The 21,899-nt window shown below is 26.4% G+C and overlaps 1 protein-coding gene across 1 annotated transcript in view; it reads right to left on the reverse strand.

The window, feature by feature from the left end:
* The window catches only part of LOC145849183 (ubiquitin carboxyl-terminal hydrolase 4-like), a 48,889-nt gene that overhangs the window by 23,488 nt on the left and 3,502 nt on the right, over positions 1–21,899 (reverse strand). Inside the window, exons 3-10 of the mRNA XM_082954289.1 lie at positions 16,412–16,530; positions 16,179–16,305; positions 13,715–13,857; positions 11,871–11,962; positions 8,060–8,202; positions 4,832–4,965; positions 1,167–1,328; positions 735–956 (exon numbers count right to left, since the gene is read on the reverse strand). Of these exons, the coding sequence (XP_082810415.1) occupies positions 735–956; positions 1,167–1,328; positions 4,832–4,965; positions 8,060–8,202; positions 11,871–11,962; positions 13,715–13,857; positions 16,179–16,305; positions 16,412–16,530 (1,142 nt within the window). The remainder of the gene's footprint in view (positions 1–734; positions 957–1,166; positions 1,329–4,831; positions 4,966–8,059; positions 8,203–11,870; positions 11,963–13,714; positions 13,858–16,178; positions 16,306–16,411; positions 16,531–21,899) is intronic.

Genomic DNA, 21,899 nt, shown 5'->3' on the forward strand with positions numbered 1-21,899 from the left:
AGTTGCTTACAATAAAACTTGAGAAGTATCATAGTCTTTTTAAAGGATGGAATTTGTTTAGTTTTTACCTAGTACTCTTCTTTCCTAAGACTCAGAAACCCTACTTTATTATCAATAATAAAGAAAATATGTTATTTTTTGACTCAATGAATCAAATTACTTTTTATGAAAATATGAAATTTTACATTTTGAATAACAACATGAAATATCTAAAAATATATTTATTAGTTTACCCAATGGATAACTAAAATATATGCAAGAATGTCTTCTTTTACAGCTTATATTTAATGCTTGCACTAAATTAATAATCAGCGGAAATTAACAAGTGCTTTAATTTTAGTATTATATATGTCAGTTATAAAAGCAACTTAATTCAATAAAAATTTAAGTTATATGTGAAATAAATCAAAACTTTTAAATATATCTCTATTTTGTAAAGACTAGTTGAAAGAGCTTTATAAATCACATATTCAAAGAAATTACATAAAAAAATTAATTAGTGTTCACCAGTGTAATTTCTAAACATGTTAACAGAACAACAATGTTATTTTGAACCTCATTACACAAAACTAATATTTAAATTTATTCTTGTACCTGTGAATATAGATTATCTACTTTTAAAACAAATTTTTGGTTACAATTTGAAACTTTTCGAACAATAAATCTTTATAATTACAAATTATCAATGTCTATATTATATTAGCAATTTTAAGATTATAAGCATTAAAACGAACTTTTGTAATTGGCATAAAACGGTCTAAAGGAACGTACAAGACTTCAACTGTTTTAGTCTGCTTGCAAGGTAGGGGTAATGGTAAATAACAGAAAGGATCAAAAGTCACAGAAACCCGAGGACATTGTGGACAATCAACGGTAGAGCGTAGTAAGCCGTGCAAAGTGTCCACCACAATACTGTCGTTTCTTTTACGGTGATTCTGCCAAGACTCAAGAGCTACCTAAGATAAGTGAGCATCTGTAATTACTAACTAAAATGAATCGATGCAGTTTTTTTATCTATAGTAAGAAGCTATAGCTCACTAGCTTTTTATAAAAACATAAACTGTTGTTTTTTATTAAGCAAAACTAATTTTTAAGCGTAAATCAATATAAGTATCTCAGCTATAAATATACATAAAACATTAAAAATATTTTTAATGCGTAAAAACTTCAGTCATAGGTCGATCTCCGGCCTCTTGCATTTCAATATATGGCTTTTCACTGATTCTATTTAAATCTTCGTGGAGCCCATCAATAAGAAATGATAACAATTCTTGGCTATCATGTTGTTGAAAACCAGAAAATCTAGGCGCAAACTGTGACACTGCATGCTGTATGTTTTAAAAACTAGTTAATTGTTTATAGATTTAGTTTAGTTTACAGATTTGAATTGATGTTGAGATAATGACAAATTTAATTAAAAACAGTAATAACTTAACACTTTGAAAGTATAGAGAGGAGTAAAACACTCTTTTTTTTTAATAAAAACTAACAATGACCCTTCAAGCATATAAAAGAAAATATATTCTAAGGGACATAAAAATAGCAATTAAGATTTAGGATAGACACGGTTTCCGAAGAATTAGCAAAAACTAAAGGTTTAAAAAAAAATCAAGGTTGTTTGTCTGTTTTAAGTGAAAATTTAAATTAGAGGTAAAAAAAGTCTTAAATAGTAAAAAATTATTGAAACGATACTGTAATGCTACTTTAAATGTGTTGTATTATAAACAAATATCTAAATAAAACAAAAAAAAAAAACTGTACATGATAGACCTTTTAAAATTAATTTTAATTTCATTATCTTATATACAAAAACTGTTCTAAGTTCTACGTTTTTTTTTTCAAAATTTCGCAAATCGTAGGTTTTTTGGCAAACCTAGATATGATCAGTTTCGGATTTCTTTTATGTTTTTATGTTTTAAGCAATCTACATCATATATTTTGGAACTATTATTTAAAATATCACAAAAAACTCGTAAAAACTTCTTCAAAAAAATCAGTTAAATAGTTAAAAATTCGGTTACCCAAAAATTGCACAAATCTATAAAATATTAGACTGATAAAATTCTAAAATTGTCTCTTAAATGCTGTAGAAGGAGATAATTTTTTTTGGAAATAGTTTTTTGTATTTTTAATTTGCTCCTTACATAAGGAACCTATTGAACAATATAACTTTAACCGCTTATGTGTAAAAGGTATCTGGTATCTTAGTTATTAAAGTACAAATAAGATTAACTTAGAAAAGACGATTTTTAATAAAGCCTAAAACAAATCGAGTTTGTGACTAAGTTACCTTATTATGCCATTATTAAGTTATAGGAAATATAATAACTTGCATAGTATATGCAGACTGTCCTTATTATATTGTATATAAGTACTAAGATGTTTCATAACCTAGGTTTTTATTATAGCTGTAAAGGACTTGCTTTTAAATCAAATATATGTAAAAAACTCAAAAACAATATATACAATTGCAACGGAATAAATTGTTGATTTATCACTTTTATGAATCAGCACACTATTTGTCATGAAATTCAAATTATATAGAAATTACTGACTCAAAATTATGGCAACTATGGTTATTGAATTACTCATATGACTTATTTTTAAAAAATGATAGTAACAAGTTATAAAAACTAAACATTTATTTAATGAGTGCAGTTGAAATGAATAAAATTTACTTTTTATTTGAGGGCATAGGGGGTAAGGCACTTTTTTACATGTTGATCTTACTTTAAAGATCTTTAACTTAGTTAAAAATTGCTTTTTACTTTTTCTTTAAATAAAAACTAGTTATTGAGATATTAGGAGACAGAGTCAGAGAGTTTATTAGGATCCTTATTGAAGGTCGAAGCTAAAAGACTACTTCATTAAAAATCTATTTTCTCCTACAGTTTTCAAGCAAGCTTTCTTAGAACTTTTTTTTGTTAAAGTTAACTTAATAATAAAATATCATATTGTAATAATTTAAAACATTTAGAGTAATTTTTTATTTTTAAAGTAAATTAAAATGTATTGTTTTTCTTTCTTTGGGTCATAAAATTTCAATTAATAATTACTATTTTAATTGTTCAAATAGGATGTTTTTTTTATAATGCAAGAAACATTTCCTGAAAATTTGATGTCAATAGCATAAAAAATGAAGAGAAGATAAGTTTTTAGCGAACTTCTCAAAATTCCGATTCCAAACGGTTGCAACGGATTTTTTTACAAAATAGGTTATATCTCAAAGGTTAATTGAAATTATTTTGTGACAAATAAAATTTCTCAAGGCAATTACTCTAAGCTATCAAATAAGAGCTAATTTTAATTTTTGTAAAACAATGTTGGACCTCCTACGCCCTTAACCTAGTATTATAGTTAATTAAAACCTATAAAATAATGCAGAGTTCGTGCGCAAATTTTTTTTCATTTAGCCTGACTGAGACCATTTTAGCCTGACATTTTTTCAAAGTAAGGAAGATTCTCTTTAGAAGTCATTTTATTTATTGGGGGGTCTTGATTAGTACTGTTGTAGTCTCCGACTTCAACCAGCTTCATCTCAAAAATATTTTGAGCTTTAAAAATCTGCAAAAAGCAACTCATAGCTTAGTTACAACTCGATAAAATAAGACTAAAATGTGAAAAAGGTGATTGACCCCCCTATGCATAACAAATTCAGTGATAAATTTTAAAATAAGTGTTGTATCTAATCTATTACTAGTTTAAAAATTTAATATATTAATAGCTAATTAAAAACATTATAACTAGAAGATTTATGATAAAACGACGTGCATTGTTGTGTTTTATTAAAATTTAAAATGAAATGCTTACACACCGGTATTAAAATAAGTAAAAATTGTTTCTTATAGTATTTTGACTAATACTTAAAATTGATACATAATTATAAATCATAAACTCTAAATAAATAAAGTCATTGTTGATGTCATATCAGATTTAAAAAGCTTGCACTTAAATTATTAAAAACACCTTTAATGTTTTGTTCTTGCAAAGAAAAATGAATTGTACCTAAAATTTGTACTCCCACAGAACTTGTACTTATATCTTAAAGCTAAGTTTTAGTGTTGTGATTATCTCTAATAACTTTAAACAAACAGAATATGAATAAACTGTAAAGAGTTTTAATCTAAAAAAGTATTTGGTATAAAGCCTTTAAATTAGAAAACAGTTAAACCAATCAAGCTCTGAAAAACATAGCTGATGTAAACAAACTTAAACAAACAGCTAAGTTGTTGAACTAAACTGTAATGTTTAAACTGTAACTTTTTTATGATTTTTCATAATTATGACGTATATAATCTACTCAAAGCAAAATAATGAAGATTCTTAAAAATTTTTTAGAGATTCAACAAAGCATTTATTTTTTCAAATACGGATTGATTTTGTCTTTAATAACTAAATCTTTATTTAGAAATAAGTTCACATCCCAATTTGATCTTTAAAAGATCTCTCTATTTTTTTATCAATAATTTTCAAACGTTTGAACTGAGAAAAACTGAGATTCTCAAATTTTTAAATAAAAAAACTGATTTAGCCTGACGTTTTTAACTTTTTTCAAAAAAACTGATTTAGCCTGACTTAGCCTGATTTAGCCTGACGCGCACGAACCCTGATAATGGTTAATTAGGTTGACTTATTATCCTTGAAATAAAAAACTTTATGAGTTTCCAAAACATCTGCAAGAAAACTGAGTTAGTTCGCGTGAAAAGTTATACTATAAGATAATATACCAGTGTTTTATCATTTTGTACAACCTTTTCTATTTTTGCAGTTTCATGACAATTTTAACTAAGTTATTTACCTGCTTTATTATATAAAAGAAAAAAAAAACTACTTTAAACTCCCTTGGAGAAACAGAACCGTTTTCTCCACTCCACATACTTTTGATCAAATTTGCATATGTCTCTGCCAATTTACCTCCCATTCCAAGTGGATTATCTCTATTTAACTCTTCTTTGTATTTTTCACCTAAAAATATACTTCTTAAGTTTCAAAAATATTAAAAGTAGTCACCTACCAGATCCACAAAACTAGAATCCGGCCAAATCTGTATTTTTTTAAATTGAGATCTAGCTAGAACTGGATCTAACTTTCAGTTCAAGATCTGGACCTACTAAATTTAAATTTTCAAAACTTTTAATATGGTAAATCGTTGATCTTTAAAGAAAATTGTCTACACTAGACTGGAAAAAAAATATGTGCACCGCAAGCTAAAAACTCCCTACAAATACGCCAAGACCTTTTTCTTTTCTCTTTATCGTAAAATCCAGAATACCTAGTGAAAATTTAAAAACTTCCAGCAAATATGTTAATGAACTTTTACTTTTTTGCTCATCATTTTAAACTCCAGAATATTGAGAGTTTCAAAGTTTTTTCTGGAACATCTAGTTTATATTTCAAAACTCCCAAAAACACTCCAAAGACTTTTTTTCACTTTACAGGTTTGCTAAATGATTTTAAAAGAATTCTTTTTTTTAAGTTCAAGTTTCATTTTATTAGAATGAATTCAAGGTTAAAAACGGACTTATATAGTATAAATTTTTTCTAAAGATAGTGTAATGCTATCAGTGTTTAAAATAAAAATAACTATGAATGATACCAAAAAAGATTGTTTAAAATATATTTTTTGTGTCTAATAATCATTTCATTATTTTACAGGTAAAAATAGTATAAATTTCCAGTTTTTTATTGATGATTCCAGGTTTTTTATCAACCCTGTCTTTATTAAAAACTCTTTAATGTCTAGTCTAAGTTTTAAAACAAATTTCGTACACACTAGTCTTCATCTGCAAGAACTAAGGGTTACCACTAAAACTAAAAAAGAATTTTTTTTAGGAAATCCATAAAATATAGCAAATTTATAGGGAAAATATCAAAAAAAACAATGAGTTTTAAATGTTGCGAACATACTTTTAAGATAAATAAAGTAAAATATGTCATTAACCGTTTATAAGCACAGTCTGAATAAGAAATTTACAAAAGTTCGAGGGTTTTAGAGCTTTAATTTTAGTTAAATAAGCAAACTTTAGAAAAGTTATGTTAAATATAAAAAGGGAAAAATTTTATCCGCTAGGAGGTATAATAGAGTCACATGCCTGTACCAAGATTGCAAGGATTTTGATTAAAAAAAATTAAATTAACAATTTATTAAGTTTTTGTGTGTTTTTTCACCACGCGGTGTCGCTGTTTTGGTTTTCAAATTTCAATAACCAAGCAAAAAAACGTAATTTATAGGGATTTTCAAAAAATTTTCAATTTTTAATAGGGATCTATAGGGATTTATCGGAATATTGGAAATTTATAAGAAGTGACTAACGTTCATGTTTATGGTTGCCTTTGATTTATTTGCCAAAATATGTTTATTATATGCCAAGTAAGTGATTTACTTGATCTACAAAAATTGGAGCCGGTAGATAACAATTTAAAATACAATTACTTAAATAAATGCAAAAAAGTTTCTACCATAAATTTAACGAATAATTTAAAAATAAATGGTGACATATCAAAATCTTACTGTTAAAACTTGATCTACCGAATCCAAGATTCGGACTTGGATCCGACCGAATCTTAATTTCAAAATGAAAATCGGATTCGATTAAATCCTAATTTCAAAATGTGTCTCGGATACAGCCGAATCCTAATTTCAAAATAAGACTCGGATTCGGCCGGATTCGAAATTTTGGATTATAGGAGAGGCTTGTGAAATAGGGTTCTATACCAATAGCAACAAATAACTATTAGTCACATCAGCTGTTGATCCACGACATCGACTTTCCGCTTTCCCTTAAAAATAATATTAAAGAGCTGCTTAAATTAAATGTTTAAAAGCATATCTTATTCGAGGCTGATCAATGTGGTGATTATCCTATACTGCCACCAGAGAAACCAAAACCACAATCCTCAGTAAATTTTGATCCGAAGTTTTCAACCTACCATTATTTGTTTAAAATAGAATTGAACACAGCTACACAGGAGGCAAGCAACAGGATTCTGTCGATGAAGAAATCGAAGCAGAAAAAAAGGGCTTTTTTGCTACAAAAAAAATTGAATGCAAAAACTGAAGAGATAAAGTCTTTAACTGGTGGACCTTGAACAAGACAAAACAACTACATCTTGCCAGTTTTGCAAGGAAATATTTTACTGCACCATCATCTTCTGTGTATTCAGAAAGATTATTTTCTGAAGCTGGTAATCTGTACGACCAAAAGCGTAAACGATTGCTTCCAAAGACCGGCGAAAAACTTTTATTTCTCCTGTACAACTTGGAAAAAACAAAATATCATTTTGTAGTACAACAGAGACATATTTTGTAATTGTAGTTCGTTTTATATTTTTAAACAGTTGCTTAAGTTTATTTATATTTCTTTATTGTAATAGTAAAAGTGTAATTCAATAGGAATTTAAAAACTTTTTATTACAACTGTAATTCCTGTTCTTTTTTATGCCTTTACTTTAATTGGTATTATATTTCAATTTATTACGGCTCCATCTTATTTTCAATTGCATTTTGTTTTATAAATATGAACACTTACAAAAGTTAATGCTCTAATTCGTTTATGGTCACAATAAAAACTAACTCTTAGTTAGACGTAAAATGTTTTAACTTTGTTTGTGATTTGTTTTCTGTTTTAAGCATTTATCAAAGTCGATAATTTATTTATTTTGCATAACAAAAATACAAGTTAGTTGTTAATGTTACTTGCATTGATATCAAAATATTTAAACTAAGTTTTTGTGTAAGTAGCTCGACTTTTTTCCAGCAAGATATTCGTTTTTTGTTCGCTTTAAAAATAAATTATTTTTAAATAAAATTGTATTCATTTATTAACACGTTAAACATGTTGTTTAAACTTTTTTATTAAAAAAACAATAATATAATACGTAATTATTACTATAAACTTTTATTGTATTTAAATTACAAGCAGCTTCAATCCAATTATTAAAATACTTGGATTCGGATTCGGCCGAATCCTAATCGGAAAATAAGACTCATACTCGGATCGCTAGTTAAAACGAAGTAGCTAAGATAATTACCTGAAAAAAAAAAGTTTTCAGTACTAACTTATAAAATGATTGCTGAGTGGAGCTACATTGCTGAGACACTGGATAGCACTATTCATGAAGCAAGTGTTACCCAAATTACTGAGACCACACAACCCTTGAACGTAGTTTTTTCTTGCAGTTGTTCCTTTTCGAAGTGAGTAACTGATGACAAAAGAATTTTCGGTAAAGTGTTCTTTTAAAATTTCAAAAAACTCTACTAAATTTAGACAAAGGTTATTTTTTAACAATAAAAAAAAAATTAAAATAAAAATAGTTTATTAATTACTTACTTGTACTATTCATTACATCAAAAGAAGCTACTAACTAAAAATGTTTGAAACATTCTTTAAAATCTAAGATTATAAAATTGTTACTAAAACAAGATAAAGTATCTTAAAACTAGTGATGTACCGGACTCACTATCCGGGTCCGGCCGGATATTGCCATTTTTGTCTGATATCCGGATCCGGCCGGATTCTAATTTGAAAAAGAAAGTCCGGGTCCGGTTCCGGCCGGATTCTAATTTGAAAAAAAAGTCCGGATCCGGGTCCGGCCGGATCCTAACAGAGATCCGGCCGGACCCGGATCTAGTTAGTAAAAAAGAGCATACTGAAAAGTATTTTTTCAAAAACAAACTCTGTGTAAATTAATAAGAGTCATTTTCGTCAGTTAAAATTAAACACCTACCGTGTTTGGCTCATTTTGTACACGTGACTAATTTACATTTGTTTACATTTAAACTATGAAATAAACATTTCATGAAATGCAACTCTTTACATATGTTGTAAAATTGAAAACTTTGAAATGAATACTTGCATTATTTATTGTTTAAAGTCGAGCTCAGAGAATATTTAAAGTTAATACGGTTGAATGTACGAGCCAATGAGAATCATACGACGAAATGTTTTAAACTAAATACTGATGCAACAAAACATCAGAACATGACAGGCAATTTATATGTAACCAGTTAGTTAGTTTGGTGTGTAGCTTGAAGCAACAAAATATCTTGAAAGTTTTTGTGAATGCTTATTGTAAGTAGTGTTTTGTTAAAAAAGTGAATATTTCAACAGGTGTTTAATTGTTTAAATATTTAATCCAGGTTTATAGTTTAATAGTTTATTAAAAATTTTACAGTTTCTTGTTTACTAATAGTTTAATTTAATTTATATTTTTTTGTTTTAAGTCTTTTGATATAGATTTAAATAGCTTCCAGTTTTTAAAGTGTTACCAAAGTAATTAATAGTTTTGTGTATGCAGGTATTTCTTGTTGTGTTTTATATAAAAGATTCATCACTCAAAACTGTCGTGTCTGATTATAGAAAGTAGTCTCAGTTAGAGTTTAGTATTTGTTAGATATTAATTGAATAAGGTAGGATTTAACTATGATGGGTAGTACTAATAAGTTAAGTGTACCACAATCAGTCCACAACTTTACTACCAAATTGTCAACCTTTGCTAGCTGTTCTACTGATTATTAGATTAAAGTAATTTTTTCAGTTTTTAAAAACCTCATTCTGACTCAAGCTTGTTTATACTCACTCTAGCTAGTTTTATTGACTTAAACAGTGGCAACCCTGCTAGTTTGAAAATTTTTGGGAATTTTAGAAAATCTTGGACTGCCTAAGGCTAGTTTAGTTTTATATAAAAACTCAGGCTAGTTTTCTTTTAGATTTTGAATGAGTTTGAGCTGATCCAGTTTTAAATATTTTGTAATTTTCTAGTGTATCTTGTTCAAGAACTTGATTTCAGATTTTTAATTGTAAATAACACCTAAATTTGTAAACCTTGTGGCTAGCTGTTCCACTTATTATTAGATTAAAGTTCTTTTTTTTCAGTTTTTAAAAACCTCATTCTGACTCATGCTAGTTTATTCTAGTAATGTACCGGACTCACTATCCGGGTCCGGCCGGATATTGCCATTTTTGTCTGATATCCGGATCCGGCCGGATTCTAATTTGAAAAAAAAGTCCGGATCCGGTTCCGGCCGGACTCTAATTTGAAAAAAAATTCCGGGTCCGGTTCCGGCCGGGTTCTAATTTGAAAAAAAAGTCCGGATCCGGGTCCGGCCGGACCCGAAATTGTGGGTCCGGTACATCACTACTTAAAACGTAGTCTTAAAACATATTTCTTAAATGAAATGAGTTAATTTCCAAATTTTAGATTAAGGCCTAATGATAAAATAGGAAAGCGTCATTTTTACACAAAAACTTAAACAAAAAAATGTCTTTAGTTTTTATTCAAATATTTTATTAGTTTTTACAAAAAACTTAATATCGCATTACTTTTAATTTTTTTTTACCAACAAGTATGTAGCTCAATCTATTTGTTATAAAGCTTAATTTATTTATTACAGTAATATTGTGAATCTTAACTACCTTACTTTCTACACAACTTAGCTTTGGACTCAAAGCTAGAAGTTACTTTAATATATACAAGGTTGCCAAATGTTTTCGGCAAACTTTCTCCATGTTTTTAAAAGTACACATTTTTGGGTCTACTTTAAGTTTAAAGTTAAGTTTAAGGTAAGAAACTGTGTTAAATGGGTAGCTGTCAAATTAGCACGAGCGTACAAAATTGCACGAAGATACTTTTGCACGAAGGGATAAAACTGCATTAAGACACTTTTGCACGAGCAGACAATTTTGCATGGGTTGATTTTTTTTTCTTTTATTCTTTTTTTAATTTAATTTTTTTTTACTATTACTGTTACCCCTAACCCTTACCCTCGGTCAGTCACTTATTATTTTTTATTTGTTTATAAACTTTTTTAATTTTTTTATTATTGTTTTTTTATTATCACTCTTACTCCTAACCCTTACCCTCGGTTGGCAGTTTTTTTTGTTCTATAATAATTTTTATTAGTTATTTTTTTATTTTTACTGTCACTATTACCCCTAACCCTCCTCGGTCAGTAACTTTTTTTTCTTTTTGTTTTTTTATTAATTTATCTTTTAGTTTTTTTTCTGTTTTATTTTTGTTTTTTATTACTCTCGTGTAAAAATGACCTTCCGTGTAAAATTGTAACTCGGGCAAAACTGGGGAACGGGTCAAAATTGCACGAATACAAAATTGCGTGAAAATACTTTTGCACAAGAGTAAAAAAATATTTAAAAAAAAAAACAGAAAAAAAACTAAAAGATGAAATAATAAAAAAAAAAAGAAAAAAATTAGTAATCAAGGGTAAGGGGTAACAATGATATTAAAAATAAATTAATTAAAAAGAAAAAAAGCTAACGATCGAGGGTAAGGGTTAGGGGTAACAGTGATAGTAGAAAAAAAATAGTCGTACATTTTAGTTCCTTGTGCAATTTTGATCCGTTCATGTGTTAAATAGTATAAAAACACTTTAAAGCTACTATAAATGTGTTTTTTAATAAACAAAGTTTTTGATGATGACAATTTTTATTATCTGCATTAAATATTTTTAGTGTCAAATCCAAATGACACTAATTAAAAAATTATTTTCATTCTAGGATTTTCCAGTTTTTTTTTATTTCTCAAATTCCAGGTTTTTAGCCAAAATTGTCAAATTCCAGATTTTTTCCAGGTTTCGAGGTTTTTTGGCAACCCTGTATATATATATTCGCAAAAACGTCAGTAGTTTAATAAATTATTTGCATACTAAAAACAGTAGCTTTAAAAAAAAAACAATTCTGCAAGATGAGCTAAAGTAAAAAAGATAATTTTTGTAAAAACTGTCAAAAACCTTAAGTTTATTTTTTAACAATAGGATTGCATAACTGTATATACACTCTATAAATTTGAAATTAAATTATTAAAATCTCTTTAAGTCCTGTACATAGAAAATATTCTAAAATTTTAACACTTACCTGCCTCCAAAGCCAAAGTTTTTCACTGTTTTTTCCAGTGTATCACTGTAAGGCCAGCTACAATCAGTTTCTTGAACTTCCAACACTACTAGCTTTAAATAAAAACTGAATTTAACTTATTTTAACTAAAGCTAATAACTAAAAGCAACCAGTTTTTAACAAAATAAAATAAATATCTTTATGAATAATTTTTAAATACATATCATCGTTTGCTACTTTTTGAAGATAAAAAGTACACAGCAAATAAAAAAAGAAATTTTTTTAGGTAAAGTTAAGAAAAAAAATATAAGGAGTAGCAGCACAAAAATTTATATACTTTTTAATAAAATTACTGTCTACATATATTTTAAGCATGTACAAGTGCAGGAACATTTAGTTAATAAAACTTAATGATGAGCAGCATGATGCTAAAATATATCAATAACCTAAGTTTTTCTAAACTTGCCATAGTTAGGAATTTTTATTTTAGGTAAGAGTATTTTAACTATTAAACTTAGAGTTATCAGGTCCTTTTTTAAAAACTTAATTAAACATATGTACCAGCTATGAGTTGTATATATCTTTCCAATTTAGTAAAATTTATTTTTGGTGTTACTTACTTAAGATGTTAACTTTATTTCTCAGCCCTTTACGTTTATTTAACCCAGCCTTTTATAAATTACTGGCATTTCTAAAAAAAACTTCACGAGCCACAGTTATTAAAAATAATTTTAGTGATCAACATAAAAATATTAATTTACGTCAAAAATGTAGTAAAGCAAGTAATAATGATAAGATGCTATAATGCTTTTTTTTTATAATATCAAATACTTTGTGTGTATAACAGATAGTGTTATCTAATCTAAATTCTAAAAGCTTGCATGTAAAGCTGCTCAAAATTCCTGTATTTTTTCAAAACTATCAAACTCTATGTTTTTCAAGTTAATTTTTGCCTAAATTTTTAAATTGAAGAATTCCAGGTTAATTGACCACCCTGGTTTAAGTAATAAGATATCTTTCAAAAGTGTCTGTTACAGAATTAAGACAAATTTTTTTTACTACAAATATTATTTTTCTGAAATAGTTTAAGGTCAAACTAAATTTATAAATGATACAAGTCAATAAAATTTCAAAAAATACAATAACAGCCATTAGAACCAGGGTTGCCAAATTTTTTTGGCATATTTTCTTCAGGTTTTTAAAATTTCCTCCAGGTTTTAAAAAGTACACATTTTTGGGTCTATTTTTGGTTTAAAATAAAGTTTGAGGTAAGAAACTGTCAAATAGTATAAAAACATTGAAAAATACTGTAAAGCTAATTAAAGTGTGTTTTTTAATAATGAAATCTTTGATGATGACAATTTTTTCTCTCTATATGGTAATTGTTTTCTGTCAAAACTAAATTTTTCTACTTAACATGTAAAAAAAATTTTAAATTAGAGGTTTTTTACAGAATTTTGTTCAAAATTCCTTGTTTTCCCTGTTTTAATTCAAAATTTCTCAAGTTCCAGGTGTTTTAGCCTAAATTGTCCAATTCCATGTTTTTCCAGGTTTCCAAGATTTTTGGCAACCCTCTTACAATAATAAAATTATAAATAAGAACATTGACTAAAGTTAATGACGTCTTTAGACAAGTATTTGCTGAAAATTTTAGATTTAGTCATAACTTTATATAACAACTTCATTTTTCACCTGATTAGGCAAAACTGCATTGGTTTGTTTAAGATATAGTATTTTGTAAAAATATGCATTAAGAAATGAAGTAAAACTAACAAAAAAATAATGAAAACTGACGTTTTAGTGAGAATATACGGGGTTTTTTTCTAAAATAAAATTAAGATTTTTTATAGAAAATTTTAACTAACATGCCCAGTAACCAAACAGCATTCATCAATAGTTTTGCTAGGTTCTAGTTTTAACATATCTTTTTCCGATGTGGCATCCCAAACTTTAGATTTTCTGATTCCACTAACAGAAAACAATTCTTTTATTTTATCTTGAACTTGCCCTGCATGTATACTCTTTAAGTCTTCTTAACGATTTCAATAATTTTATAAAAATTAAACATATAAAACTGTTCAGTTGTCATTTAACTATCAGTAACAAAAAACTGTTTAAAGACTTAATTAGTATTTATAGAAACACACACAAGATAGAAAGCACAATAGCTTTGTTTAAGTTTGCGAATTCTTACAAAATCTCTAAATTATAAAATAAAATAAGAATTAAAATAGTTACAAATTAGAGTAGGGGTGGGCAACGTATGATCTGCGCGCTGGAACGGCCCACAAACTTTTAAAGAATTGAAGTAGAATCTGATCCGCAAAAGGTAAAACTGCGGCCTGCAAGCATGTACACTTGGCCCACTAAATCAAAATTTTATACTTACACTAGATATTGAAGACTTTCAAATAAAAAGCAAAAAAGGTCTAAGATACGGAGATTTCAAACATGGGAACGTGACAAATACGCACGAAGACATTTTTGCACGAAGACACTTTTGCACGGAGGGTCATTTTTGTAGGAAAGTAAAAAAAAAAAAAGATAACAACAGATTTAAAAAAAAGTTACCGACAGAGGGTAAGGGTAACAGTGATAGTAGAAATAAAAAAAATATTTGATAGTATTACTATTAATTAAAATACTAGAAAAAAAAACCAACAATAATAACAAAAATATCAATAAAATAAAGAAAAAAAGTTACCGACTGAGAGTAAGGGCTAGGGGTAAAAGTCATAGTAAAAAAAAAAACTTTTTATTTAAATATTAAGAAAAATAAACCAGATAATAAAAAGTAAATAATAAATAAAAAAATAAAATAAAAAGTTACCGAGGGTTAAGGTTAGGGGTAACAGTGATAGTAAAAATAAAATCAATAAAATCATACAATTTTTATTTTTGTTGTTAGTGAAAGCATTTAAATATTTCATCTTGATCGTTCTACATCAATGAGTAGTAATAAATAAGTATAAGTTTGTAATTTAAAATTTTGCTTTTTATAGCAATATATAAATTTTTTATATGTGATTAAAATACATTTTTGTCTTTGTTTTAAACAAAATGAACTTTTTGTGTTAGTTTTATTTTTGATTTATTTCGTTATGTGTCGTTCTGTATAAGTGGCCTAGGTTTTGATGCCTAGGCCCACCATATGGACAATAAACTTACAATAATAATAATTATAATTTTTTCTTTAATCCGTGCAAAAGTGACCCGTCAAGGAAAATTGACGCCGTGCATAAATAAGTGTCTTTATGCAAGAATGTCCTCTCGTACATAAGTGACTCTTCGTGCATATTTGACTCCTACCCTTTAAACATAGTTACAAAAGGCCACATATAATTATTATTTTTTCGAAATGTGTTGTATGGTTAAGTAATTTTCGTGAATTGAGTTAATTGAAATGCTATGGCACGCCAAGATTTATTTTTCACACCTGGTCCGCCGATCATAAACGTTGCCCACCCTTAAGTTAAAGTATACAAAAAAAAATTATATATCGAAAATAATAAACATGTCTTCTAAACATTAAGGATTAAGGGCATAGACGAGAAAATTTGAGGTCAATAGCTTTAAAAATGAAGGAGAATATATATTTTTGGTGAATTTCACTTTCCAAATATATTGACACCAAAAAAATTGAGCTCCATACATTTATATCAAAAACTTTTTACAAAAATGGCTATATCTCAACTTAAATAAATATGTAAGGAAAGAATAGAAGCTTAAGTAGGTATATGTATGTGTTTATAAAAATTAAAATAATTACTAGAGATTATTGTAGATTAATGATTAATAATGGATAGAATACCTTATATTAAATTCAGTTGTTACAAAACTATATAATACTTGTAATTATTAAGTCTAAATTAGAAAATAAAAAGTAAAATACAAAATAAAAAACTTATCATTATATAAGGCTAAAGTTATTTTAATGTAAGGAATAACTTCAGAAAATTTGAGATCATAATTTTTTTTTATTATTCCGTTATCTTTTTTTACAGAGCTCTGTTGAAGTGTGATAATCCGTTAACGCACTGAAACATGTTTTAGTGTAATAAAGAAAGAACACTGTTTAAATTTTTATTATTGTATATTCCAGTAAACTTGTTTCACTAGCATCTTTATTAGCAAACTCTTAAATTTATATTATGAACAGTTAAATCTCAAAAGCTTTTTTTTGTGTTCTATAAAAACTAATTTATAGTACATGCTTTAAGCTTAAATACAAGAGTCAATGTTATTTTTTGTAAAAAAATACCTTGATCCCCCATGCCCTTAACTTTTTTGAATTTATTTTTTGTTTACAATACAAATAAAATCAATTACTTATTTGACTTGTTTTACTAAAACTGCATTGCATTTCTTCACTTCTGTCGTACAATTTTAAATTTAACACGACAGGATAAACTTCTACCATTTTTTCTCTATTATAAATTCCTCCAAGTTCTATAACCTGTGAAATATTTCTTCTAAAAGAGTTAGTAAATATAAGCGATTCAAAAATACAGCTATTTGATTAAACTACAAAATACTTAATTTCCTATGAAATATGTTATTACTTTTCGAGTTATGATGCAGTTATCATTCACAATTCCATAGATTTCCTTGAGTAAATTCCATCCTTCTTCATTTATTAATTCATAGTCAAAAGAAGTTTGCAGCTTTTCTTTTAATTTCTCTGACAAAAATAAAATAGGTTTATAAATATGTTCTAATGATATTTTTATTTATTTTTTTTAGTTAATAACATTATAAACATAAGTTTTTTCAAAGTTTCAATCATATACAAAAAACGGCTTTAAAATAACAAAAGAATTCGGATTATTCGAAACAGATTTTATAGATATATTTTTCAACAAACTATACTCAAGTTAGCAATCTAACAACAAACCAAACTCACCAATTTTATACGTAAACAACAATTATAATCACCCCCGACAAGTACTAAAACAACAACCTCAAACAATAAACAGAAGAATCGTAAAACTTTCTAACAACGAAGAATATTTTAACAATGTGAAATATTAACAAGGTGAATATCAAAAAGCATCAATTTCATTCAACTAGAAAAAATAATGTAAAATACGACAATACATTCTATAAAAAAAAAAAGATGAGGAAAAAGAGATTTTATATTCTTTAACCCACCATTTAGTTTAACTATAAGTTAAAATAGGCAAAAAAAATTTAAATTAAATTATCACATCCTTAGACAAAAACCACCCATATAAAAAATACTTAATCACAACACAATTAAAATATCATACAACAGGTACAAGTTATTTTAGGAGCAAAATAATAACACATAGCAATAAAATATTAAACAAAAACAACAAAAGTAACACAAAAAATAATCTTTGTCATTGCTGCAAAGAACCCTGCTCTTTAAACAACCACTATTTTCTAATATAATCTATAGAGTAAAGTACCATTCAATAAAACAAACAAACAGTACGTATTTACGGGAAATATTTATAAAGAAATATATAGAAAGACACACAACAGAACAGACAAACTATATTTGGGGTTTAAAAGATAACTACACAGATTATAAAATTGAATAGAAAATACTAAGCAGAACAAAATATGAATTTATTACTAAAATTGGTTGCAGACTTTGTAACCTAGAAAAATTCGAAATTGAAAAATTAGACAAGAATAAAACATTAAACAAGAAAAGAGAAAGACAAATATATAAATACATAAACAGAAAATATTTTTAAGCAAATTAAACTCAATAAAATTTAAATCGAAGTAAAACTAAGCCGCACGTACCAGCAGTTTAAAACATTTTTCTAATATAACTTTTCCCTTCCATATTTTTAATAGCAATTACTAAAACTTTTTCAAAATGTTTAAGTTCTTAAATCAGGGTTGTAATGCAAAATATTGTAAATTTAGCTTGAATTTTAAAGATTTCGACCGACTTGGCCGGACTTTTACCTTTATCTTAAATATGCATTTTAAGTACGCACTTCTAGTTAAATATGCATTCTGAGTACGCATATTTTGATAAGTATGTATTTTGAAAACACATATTTTGACAAGTACGCACTTTTTATTCAGTACACATTTTTGAACCAAAATAAAAACTTTCTGTCAGGTTTCTTTTTAGCAATTCAATAACTACTATAAGCTCATAAGCCATGTTTTTTACTAGTTGATCGTATCTAATAGAGTTTTTAAAAAGCTTCAAGTTGCTTTTTACTGTTTTTAAAAATTCAAGCTATTTTTTGAGCAACAGACCTCAAACTTTCAGGAAACGTTCCTTTTATAGTTTAAAAGACTTTGAATGTTGGAATTTAAAAAATATCAAAAATAAAAACATTAGAATAAAAAAAACAAAAAATAGGTGGATTTTTTCAATAAAAAATTTATTTTTAAAAATTAAAAATATTCCTGCCCTCAATCTTTTTAAAATTTAATAATACACTTTCTGTGAAAATTTAAAGAAGATTGCTCAAAATATGAAGGAGAAGATAGGTATTAGGAACCTATTGAGGTCACTGACTTTGATTGCTCATATCTCAAAATCTACTTTGATTTTTTTCAAGCGGTTAAAAATGTCTAAAAGCTCAGATAAAACTCTATAAAATAAGATCAACTTGTAAAAATCAAGGTGGACCCCCTATGCCCTTAATTGCAAATCTGTTTCTTGAAATACTACCTACAACCATTTAAACTTTAACTAAAAACCAATTATAAAATAGTCTACTATGATTAGGTTTACAAAGTTAAAACTGAAAAAAAAAGTTAACTATATATCTGTTGTATAAAATATTTTCTCTTATCATGAAATATAAAACCTTTGATTTTGAAATTTTGAAACAGAAAAATATACTCTCATTAATAAAAAAAACTTAAATAACTCTACAAAGTATTACAAATAAGTTAACTTAACCATGTTCTCTTATATAGATTAGATACATTCTCATATCATTAAAAATAAAATCTTTAATGTATAAAACTAATAAATACTTTTGTACTCCTACTTACTTAACAAACTTATTAATAGTTTGGTTTTGGTACTGGTTTTAACTAAAAAATTTAAATGTAAGTCACTCGTTTTCAATAAAAGTTTATTAATTAATTTTGTTTAGCGCATCCTCAGAATAACATTGCTAAAAACTATTGATATTATAGTGTAATTTTAGTTATATGCAATGAATTTGAAAAGTCTAGCTAAATATTGTAACGTCATAAAGTATAAAAGTCTGTTTAAAAAGTTTAAATTATAATTGAGTAAGCTAATTTGAAGTAATTTATAAGACAAAATTGCTAAAAAAAACATTTAAAATAGTAGAAACTTTTTACCTGAAACTAAATTAAATAAAAAGCACATTACAAAATACGACAAAAACAACAACAATAACACTACTAAAAACACACTATTTATAAAGTTTTAAATTGTAAAAATCTCTTTGTTTGCAAATTTTTGGCTCGCGAGTTCTAATAAACAAAGATTTTAGAACTGAGAGATGGAAGGTATGGTAATTAGTAGTAACCGACAGTAATTTCTTCTTAAGATAATAGTAAGCCACTTGTGTATTATAGATATGTCGATGATGTTTTTGCTATTCTACTTCAAATAAACAATGTCAATAAGTTTTTAACTCTGCTAAATAAGATGCACAAATGCATAATTTTTACAGTTGAAGAAGTTTCCGGTAAAATTCACATCTTAGACCCTGTTTGTGCCGAGAACTAACTGGAGAGTAGGTTCGAAATTCTATCCCGAGCTAGAAACACCTACCATCTCTCAGTTCTGGAATCTCTCAGTTTGTTTATTAGAACTCGCGAGCCAAAAATTTGCAAACAGCGTTTTTTTTATAGTATTATTGTTGTCGTTTTTGTCGTATCTTGTAATGTGCTTTTTATTTAATTTAGTTTTAGGTAAAAAATTTCTACTACTTTAAATGTTTTGTTTTAGCAATTTTGTCTTATAAATTACTTCAAATTAGCTAAGTAGAAGTCAATTCTAATTTAAACTTTTTAAACAGACTTTTATACTTTATGACGTAACTACAATTAGCTAGACTTTTCAAATTCATTGTAAAATTAGCTAAAATTACACTATAATGTCAATAGTTTTTAGCAATTTTATTCTGAGGATGCGCTAAACGAAATTAATTAATAAACTTTTTTTGAAAATGAGTGACTTACGTTTAAATTTTTTAGTTAATAATAATTACAATAAAGTAAACCGTACTTGTATTTTATAAAATACTTCCTTATATTATTCCTTATGAAATCTTTAAAATACTAAAATAAATAACACCATTTGCTTTTACTTATTTTCAAAATTCAAATAACTCTGAAAAAATTATATAAGGATGTAAACCATACACATAAACTTGTTACATAAAATACTCAACTAAGTGCTTAACTATAAAGACCTTATTAACTTACTGTCTGATTCAAACATTTTGCAAAATAGACTTTTGTGTATATATCAAAGTTTCACTATGGAAGTGTCCTTGCCAGGAGCTGATCATTTCTACCCTGATGATTTTTACCCTGATCATTTCTAACCCAATCATTTATAACCCGATCATTTCTAACTCGATTAGTAAACTTTTATTTATTTTTAGATTTCTTTATTCAGAATTTATTTTAAAAACAAACTAAACTTTAAAAAAGTGCTCTCTTTTTGAAATTTAAGTTTTCTGTCTTAAACAAAACTTTGTGTTTATACTGTTCTACTTAAAATATACTTTAAAAAGTAATTTCAAATCAATTAATTATACTTTCAATTTATTTTCCTTATTTTGACTTTTTTCTTTATATTAATCTGCTTAAAGCGAACTTTTTTATGATTATTAAAGATTTACTACACAACAATCAATTTAAAAACAGGAGAAATTAGGGTATTCTTGCTTAACAATTTTTATACTAATCTACATTCACAGACAGAAAAAAAAAATCCTTGTTAAAGATTAAAAAATAAGTTGAATAAATTACATTAATTTGCCACGCAAACTATTAATACAAATAGGTCTATAAATGTTTTTTTTGTTTCAGTTACATTTAGCATTTCCGTTTTTTTAGTTTTTTACAATCTCGTTTAATTAATCTTCTTTAATATTTTCAGTTAAGTTTATATACTACATTAAAAGTATTATCATTTGACTACCACTATACAAACAATCTATTTAACGATAAAAAAAGGGCTCAAAAATTTTGGTCCTTTAAAATCTTTCGGTTATTGAGTTGTACAACATTTGGATACCTTTTAACGTCTTTAATTGTTTTAACTACAACTAAATTAAAATTTATGCTGATATATTTATCATATTATATTTAATTAATTAAAAACAATTAAAAAAAACGTAAGCATAAATGAAATATAATGGAAAAATAAACTTTATAAAAATAAAAAATACTTATAATTAAATTAATTACAATTACGAGCAAAAGATCTTTGAAACTCATTTTTATAAAGTATATTTATTTATAAAAAAAGAAATATATCAACTTAGTACTAGTTCAAGTCGTAACTTAAATACTTTTGATATTATATAAACTTCAGTGAAAGTTTTTCAGAAGATTAGGTAGACGAGATTTGATAACCCTCGGACTTTTAACGTTAATAATCAAATCTGTTTAAGTGATTATCTATGTCTAAAAATTAAAATTTTCCACTTAATAAAACAAAAGTGTTTTAAATTTTATGCTGTTTGTTTTAATTTCATTATCTAAACAATCTTTTCAAGTTGTAGAACAATTTGTGCAAGTTTACGAGCTTAAAGTGGAAAATACTGATTATAAAATGGTAAAGATAAGTCAACAACTATACAACGCTTGTGCTAGACTTACAAAAAAGTTTATGGACTTTAATATGAAACAATTTGTATCTGATTATTACATTTATAAAAGTTTAACTTTTTTAATTTACTTGTATTAAAATGATATTCTATTTCCTTAGGTGACAAAAATATATTACTTAAATGTAGTTAAGATACACCTTACTTTAAGAATTCAACAAGGCAGAATTTCAGACAGAATTAAATAATCTAGTAAATTCATATTAATTCAGAAAATAATGTT

This window comes from Thalia democratica, chromosome 1 (genome assembly GCF_965202585.1).
Source record: "Thalia democratica chromosome 1, ktThaDemo2.hap1.1, whole genome shotgun sequence".
NCBI classification, from domain to species: domain Eukaryota; kingdom Metazoa; phylum Chordata; class Thaliacea; order Salpida; family Salpidae; genus Thalia; species Thalia democratica.